We start from the raw sequence: 8,156 nt of genomic DNA, 5'->3' as shown, positions 1-8,156 counted from the left end.
CAAGCCAAGGCCTTCAATCTCCAAAGTGGCTCCACAGGTATCTCTGACCCTGAGGTGAGTATGCAAAATTTTGGGGTTGGGGCGATGCCAGCAAGGACAAAAAAAAGGGGCATGTGAGCCCCCCTTAGAGGGACCACCAGGTTGTCCTAACAGCAACCTGCAGATCCTCACCCACCACCCCGCCTATGTTCTTCCAGGACCCACTGAGCCAATTGGCCTCAGCGTCCATCCTGGCAACCATGGATGCCCTGGATCCTGGAGATGACAGCGCCTCCCCAGCCTCCTCTACTTGCAGCCTGGACCTGCGGCGACTGTCGATGCACATAGACTCAGCCTACAGCTCTTTATCTGTGGCCTCAGGTGGTCATGAGCCACGCACTCCATCGCCCGAGACCGACCCTGTTCATTACCTAGACCCGGACTATATGCGCGTGGTGCGCGGTGGCCTGGCCACGGCCCCGCCCACCCCCGGCTATCGCTCATGCCTCTGGCCTTCTCCGGCAGCAGCTACAGTTTCTGGGCCCCACCTCCCACAGGAACAGGGGACCCCGGGGCCGCTCAACAGGCAGGCCACCCCGCTGCTGTACGCGCTGGCTGCCGAGGCTGAGGCCGCAGCACGGGCTGCAGAGCCGCCCAGCCCCCCGGCCTCTCGGGCTGCCTACCGTCAGCGGCTGCAGGGTGCTCAGCGGCGAGTGCTTCGGGAGACGTCCTTCCAGCGCAAAGAGTTCCGCATGAGCCTGCCCGCCCGCTTGCGGCCCGCAGTGCCAGCGAGGATTTCCACCGCGCACCCACGCTCCGCCTCGCTCAGCCACCCGTTTGGGGAAGTGGAGCGTGCGCTCTCTGGAGCTCCCTCACCGGGAATTGCCCGCCAGGGGCAACTCGCCGTCCGGCAGCAGAAGTACTGCTTCTCAGAACCAGGGAAGCTAAATAGAATGGGTCAGGGCACTGGGCCTGTGGGGGAATGCTTGGGTGATGCTTACTGCAGCTCTGGCCTCTTCAGGCCCGAGTTCCAGGATATGCAGCGTGGGACTGAGCTCAAAGGCCGTCAGGTCAGATGGCTGCCTGGGACCCAGTTCCAAACAGCCCCAGACCTTGGATTCTTGAAGCTCTGTGAGGCCTGCAGGCCTGTCAGTCGGAGTCAGAGCACTTCAGAAGTCTTGGGCCACTGGGGAGGCCCAGCTAGGGTCTTACCCATTGTTCAGGTATGGATGATGGGTGATGCAGGCTAGAGGGTTGGATCATCTAGGAGCCTAAAAATTCACACTACATTTTATCAACTGTTTGCCTTTCCAGGCCAGTCCCCAAGAAGCAGAACTCCCCCGACCATTGTGCCAGACCAAACTTTCCAGGTGAGACACAAGGACCACTCTGGGAACAAAATTTAGGGGAGGCAGCTTTCACAGTTCTTGCCCGAGAAAGGAGAAGGCCCTCCACCTGCCCTCAGTCTGAGCCATCTGACTCTGTCTCTTGCAAACCATGTGCCCTTCCCTCCAGTTTCTCTGTCTTCCTGGTGTAGCACAGAGAGCTTCCTTTCTGGTCACAGTGGCTACTTGGGGTCATTGCCTGTGGGGATCCTTGCCTCCAGGTTCCTGACTCAAGAGGCAGTTGCAGTGATGTGTCCTACCAAAGGTCCCCAGGACAGCCCTGCCAACCATGAGCAGAAGGCCTCAGAAACCTGCATTGTGTCTGCCCAGCTCCCCACCCTCCCTGATAATGAAGTTTTCCTAGAAGAAGCCCCCCTGATTAGAATGAGATTACCTCAAGACTCCCGTGGCCCCCAGATGCTTCCAGTCAGGTGAATTTCCTCCTGTTTCCAAGTAGAGTGAGATACTAACCCCCCACCCCCACCTCACCTCCCGCCCTTACACATCCACAAAATTCTGGAGGGAAAGCGAACCATCTCCTAGCCAGATCCTGGGATCAAAGATGGTAGGGGTGGGAGCAGATAGCTCTTGGAAGCTACTACTTGTCTGTGGCTGGGGCTTTTTTAATTCACTGTCTTCTTCCACTTTAGTACCCGTGCTTCTTCTAGTCAACAGTATGGAGCTGGCCTGGATGAAAGGGCTAGCCAGGCTTCAGTCATCCCAGAACACCCTCTCTATGAGCACCCAGAGGCTGCAGGGGCAGACAGTTGCTGGCAGGGGGTGAACAGTTCTGTGGATGACTCCAGAAACACATGTTGTAACCCCTCTGGAACCACAAATGGTGTCATTCCAACCATGGACACTACTCGACTGCTGACCACTGACCCCCCTGAAGCTGCAGAGAGTGATTCCCTTAAACCTCTCCTAGTTGATGCCCTGGAACCTCCAGATACCCCAGGCCCTTCTGACCACACTGCCCAGGCCTGGGGCACTGGCAAACCTGCTTCCAGGTCAACATGGCCCAATCAACGCCTTGAGGAGCTGGTTCAGGAGCTGACCAGGCTAGATCCCTCTCTGAGTGACATCTTTGCTTCCCATCCCAGCCCAGAGCCACCCCTGGAAGTGTTGGATGGACTTATTCCTTTAGCTGAGGTCTGGGCTGCAATGGGGCCAGCCTGTGGGGAGGCTAGTACTTCTGAGCCACGGTGAGTGAAAGGCACCAGGGACTCGGGCTTCTGAGCCAGCCTGAATAGTGAGGCAGGACAACCCAGGGAGCTCTGGCTTTTTCCCCAGGTCCAATCTTCTCAACTCTGCCACTCAGTTCCTGACAACTTCTCAGGAAGAGGCAAAGCCTGAAAACTCTACCACGCACTCTGTACCTGACCAGCCATATGGCCAGGGGCTCCCTGAATCAACCAGCGGCATCCATGCTAAGAAGGTGAGTATGGAGTGGCTGGAGGGAGGTCAGCTGGGGCAAGAGTCCAGAGTCTGGCCTGAGAGTACTATGCCTACCATGCAGGTGGAGCTTGCTGACCTTCTCCAAAAGATGCTGCAGGAACTTCAGGTAGAACAGGAGCAGCTGCAAGTGGCGTCCCAGGCATGTGCCAGGCGCAGAGTGGCTCTAGAGTCCATGGTGGGCCAGGCCTGTGCACCCCGGGAGCTAGAGCAGTTCAGCCGGTTCATGGCCGACTTGGAGCGTGTGCTGGGCCTTCTGCTGCTGCTGGGCACTCGCCTGGCCCGTGTGCATTGTGCCCTGATCCAGGCGGGCTCAAATGGTGACCCTGACGAGCGGGTAAAAGGGGTTCAAGCTGTGGGTGAGCAGGGCAGAGAGGGGCCTAAATCTCCCACTGGAACCAACCTGGGAGCCCCACCCTGCTCATGGTGCCCTCTCCTCACTGTTCCAGGCCTCTCTGCTGCAGCGACTCAGCCTCCTGCAGAGGCAGCAAGAGGACGCCAAAGAGCTAAAGGAGCATGTGGCACGGCGGGAGCGGGCCCTGCGTGAAGTGTTGGTGCGGACGTTGCCTGCAGAGGCGCTGCACGCCTACTGCAGCCTGCTAGCTGACAGGGCTGCTGTCCTGGCCCAGCAGCGCAGCCTGGACGAAAGAGTCCACCTCCTCCAGGATCAACTGGATGCCATCAGGAGTGACCTTGGCCATCACTCCCTGCCCTCCAAGATGGCCTGGACTGCAGGGACCTGACCTCCTGACAAAACACCCTTCCCACCTCCCTTCATCTAGTTATTGGCAGTGACAGCTTCACAGTCACATAACTGGGGGTGATGCTGGTTTATTTGCTGCTTTTCCTTTGAGGGCTTCAAGACCTTGGAGGATGAAGGAGACCCTGAGGTAGGGATGGTGGATGGTGAGGGGTGTGCGGTAGGGCTTTTGCTATTACCAGGATATGCCTTCCAAATATTCTTATGTGACATTACCTAAGTCTTGGGTATTATTTGGTAATTAATTTATGGATCTTAAATAGTGCAGTATTCCCCCTTTTTGTGATGAGAGGGGCTTATTCACAGTTGTGGAAAGAAGGGGAAACAAGTAGAGGAGCACTTCAACTTAAGATGTAAAACGGCTATATTGTTTTCTTTTCCCAATAAAAATTGATAGTTACACATACATGGAAAGTGTGTATGTCACCTGGGGCATGTTGGAATGGGAGGGGGTTCTTGTTTACAAACTACAGGCATCAACCCTGAAGAAGAAAAGGATTTCTTGGTAGGGCATTTGTCAGGACTAGGAATCTCTGGGAAGACTGGAAAACTAGGCTTGAAAACGGGGCACCAAGGTGGATGCTGGGCCCCCACCTCCACTGTCTAATAAACCCCAACTGTTTTGGTGACTGCACTACTCCTACAAAAGCCTAGGTCTGATGGGTTAGTTGGTTTCTACCCAAGCCACCAGCTTCAGTTGTGGAAGGAGGGGTACTGGCTCCCTTCAAGACTCAAGGGATAGGCAATCTCCCCAAATTGAAAATGGTTTCAGATGCTTGCTGCCTAAAAACTCCAGCAAATATCCAGCAGAGTGGGCATTTGGGAACACCCATTCCAACGCCTGGAAAATTTTTTTTCCTCGTCCAATTATATTATCAAAACTAAGCTTACCACTTTGGGCAAGGTAGCAGAATAGACAGACAAGCTACCCAGACCCTCTACAACAAACAAATGAGAAACAAAATGAAGTGGATACAGAGGATAATCCTCATACCCTGAGCTTCAAAGGAAAGGATAAAGAAATGGCTCAAAAATACCATCTAGAAGAAGACACTGAATGAAAACACTGAACAACAAGACAAGTGGAGCTGCAGCCTGTCAGCTGGCCTGAGAGCGTGTTGTTGTTGTTGTTATGTGCCGTCGAGTCAGCCCTGACTCATAGCGACCCCTCCTTGGGTTTCCGAGGCAGTATCACTACGGAAGTAGGATTGCCCAACCTTCCTTCCGAGGAGTGGCTGGTGGGTTTGAACCACCAGCCTTCTGGTTAGCAGTCAAGTGCTTTAGCCACTATGCTACCAGAGCTCCTAAGAGCGTAGCCATTTTGAATTTTTGCAAGCAGCGTTCTTATTGGGGCAGCAACCTGATAATCTGCTCCACTTGCCGAGGACTACACAGTCACCCACACCAGTAGCTGGCAACCAGAAAGATGCAATATACTTTATTCCCTTTATTTCCTATACCCTCTCAGTGACCAGAGGTGTGGCCATCTCCTCACCCACCCATCCACTTTCTGGACCAGTAAGAACTCCATCCCAGAATGGGTGCCTGGTCCCCAGCCACCTTCTGGGCAGGCAGAAACTCATTCCAGGACCAGGCGACCTGCCCCCAGCCATCTTTTGAGTTGGCAGGAACTCCTGCAACCAGGCCTCCTACCTCAGCCACTTACTAGGTCAGCAGGAACTACTTCTGGTATCAGGTATGCAGCCCCCAGCTACCTTTTAGACCAGCACAAACTTCTTCCAGGTCCAGGAGCCTTGCCCCCAGCCACCTTCTAGGCCAGCAGGAATTCCTTCTGTGATCAGACATCCTGCCCCCAGCCACCCTGCCCCTAACCACTTTTTGGACCAGCAGGAAAACTTCCTGGGTCCTGGCATCCTACCCCCAGCTTCCCCCTAGACTAGCAGGAACTCCAGATGCCCTGATCCCTACTGCCTGCTTGGCCAGCAGGAACACTGCCTGGGTGCCCTAGCCATTGGGTTTTGTCCTTTCTTTTTTTTTTTTCTTTCCCTCCTTTTCTTTTTATTGTTCCCTTTTTTATTTTTATTTCTTTTCTATCACTTATTTGTTGGTGTTTTTCTTATTTTTTCTTTACTATTCTCTTTTTCTTGCTCTCTTCTCCCTTTTTTTCTGTTTTCTTTTCATTTATCTTTTCTCTTTACGGTGGGTTTTTTTTTTGTTTTGTTTTTCCTCTTTTATTTTTGTTGTCTTTTTTGTTGTTGTTGTTGCTGTTTTGTCCCACCTGGTGGGAGTTAGCAGCTGTGCCCACATTACCCAGCTACATTGACATCTTCTGCAGCCCCACCCACTTGGTGAGGGTCACTACTTGCTTCTGCACCAAGTGATCAATAATAGACGGTGGCCAACACCAGCCCCACCATCCTCAAGTGCTCTATATGAACAGCAATCAGAGAACTCTGCATACATCCTCATCCTCTATCACACACCCCAGGAGACAGGTGGTGAGCACCATGTGCTACCAAACTAGTGAACAGAGTAGCAAACCAGCCTCACTCAATTGGCTATATCAAAACAAAATAAAGCAAAAAACCCTGGCAAAACACACCAACAAACAATTACCAATTAAACACAAATACATCACAGTGTCTCAGAGACAACAATTTCAGTTCACACAAAAGAGCAAGATAAAGTAATAAAAACAGGCCAAAATACAAAGAAAACTTTTAAGAAAGAAATTACATCAGAAATCCCTGTTTAGGAGTGCAAAATAATTACATTTAGCCATTGTCACTGGATTGAGAAGAAGATCAAGGAAAACACTGACAAAATCAAGGAAAACATAAATCTCTAGAAGAATTCAGGAAAACAATACACGAACAAACTGACAAAACAAATGAAAAATTAGAAACCATGCAAAGATAACAAATAGAAATGGAGATTAATACTAAGATTTCAGAAATAGATAATACACTGAAAGGACAAAGGAGTAGAATTGAATCAATGGAAGACAGAATTAGTGAGGTTGAAGATAAACTCTCAATACTACTTTGTTAGAAGAACAATCAGAAAGAAGAAAGCCTAAGATTTATGTGGGACAGCATCAAAAGAAATAACTTACATATGATCAGAAGAAACAAAAAAAATTACAGAGAAAATTGTTGAAGATTTGTTGGGAGAGAACTTCCCTAATATGATGAAAGACAAGAGATATACATTCAAGAAGCTAAATGAGCCTCAAAGGTAGACCCCAAAATAAAATCACCAAGACATGTCATAATCAAACCTCCAAAATCAAAGACAAAGAATCCTGAAAACAGCTCAGAAAAAACAATTTGCCTATAAAGGCCAACCAATAAGACTAAGCTCTTACTTCTTAGCAGAAAAACATTCAGGCAAGAAGGCAATAGAATGACATATATAAAACCCTGAAAGGAAAAAATTACTGACCAAGAATTACATATCTCAAAATTGTCCCTCAAATATGATGGTGCAATTAGGACATTTCCAGATAAACAGAAATTAAGGAATTTTGTAAAACACAAGCCAACCTTACAAGAGATGGTAAAGGGAGTCCTTCAGACAGAGAACAAACAAGGGCAGAAAACAACTCAAGATTACATACATGACATCACCAAAAACCCACCCAGATATAGATGTAACCAAAGTAAAATCATATCATAGCTGATGTCAGATGGATCTTGGCTCAAAGCAAAGAATACCAGAAAAATGTTTACTTGTATTTTATTGACTATGCAAAAGCATTCAATTGTGTGGATCACAACAAATTGTGGATAACATTGAGAAGAATGGGAATCACAGAACACTTAATTGTACTCATGTACTCCTGTACATAGACCAGGAGGCTGTTATTCAAACAGAACAAGGGGATACTGCATGGTTTAAAATCATGAAGGGAATGCATCAGGGTTTTATTCTTTCACCATGCTTATTCAATCTGTATGCTGAGCAAATAATCTGAGAAGCTGGACTATATGAAGAGTAATGTGGCATCAGGATTGGAGGAAGGCTCATTAACAACCTGAGATATGCAGATAACACAACTTTGCTGAAAGTGCGGATGACTTGAAGCACTTACTGATGAAGATTAAAGACTACAGTCTGCAGTATGGATTAGACCAGGGCTACAGGTGAGGAGAGACAACGCAGGGATGCCTAGAGTAGCAGTCCGGAAGAGCAAGAGAAAGGGGATAAAAGCCTTGAACCCAGACAGAAGAGCAGTCAGCCCCAGGGTTACAGGTAAAGAGAGACAACTCAAGGATGCCCAGAGTAGCAGGCTGGAAGAGCAGGAGAAAGTGGATAAAAGCCAGGAAGCCAGAGAGAAGAGCAATCAGCTGACGGGATTAGGTGAGGAGGGGGAAACTCAGGACCGCCCAGAGTAGCAGGCCAGAAGAGCAGGAGAAAGGGGATTAAAAGCCAGGAAGCCAGACAAAGGAATAGTCAGCCACAGGGGGTGATACGAGAGGTCTCCAACAGCAAGACAAACTTGTCTGTCGGTTTATCCTACTGTGGTGACATGTAGACGTGAGTTTTGAGGCTGAGCCTCTGGTGTTTAAAACCCAGCGAGATGCACCTGGTGCACAGGTAACAGCCCAGCTTAT

General features: G+C 49.8%; 1 protein-coding gene across 1 annotated transcript; it reads left to right on the top strand.

The window, feature by feature from the left end:
* The first annotated feature begins 239 nt into the window (after nucleotides 1–239).
* On the top strand, nucleotides 240–3,601 carry SHROOM1 (shroom family member 1). Its single transcript, XM_007943801.1, is given in 7 exon segments — nucleotides 240–1,202; nucleotides 1,294–1,349; nucleotides 1,586–1,822; nucleotides 2,033–2,569; nucleotides 2,658–2,802; nucleotides 2,884–3,156; nucleotides 3,269–3,601. Coding segments are annotated over 7 exon segments (2,544 nt in total).
* Nucleotides 3,602–8,156: the final 4,555 nt, after the last annotated feature.

Source organism: Orycteropus afer, unplaced genomic scaffold, assembly GCF_000298275.1.
Source record: "Orycteropus afer afer isolate SDZICR_OR568_19922 unplaced genomic scaffold, OryAfe1.0 scaffold00112, whole genome shotgun sequence".
NCBI lineage: Eukaryota > Metazoa > Chordata > Mammalia > Tubulidentata > Orycteropodidae > Orycteropus > Orycteropus afer.
Note: the sequence above shows the minus strand (reverse complement) of the source record. Positions and strands in the feature narration are given on the sequence as shown.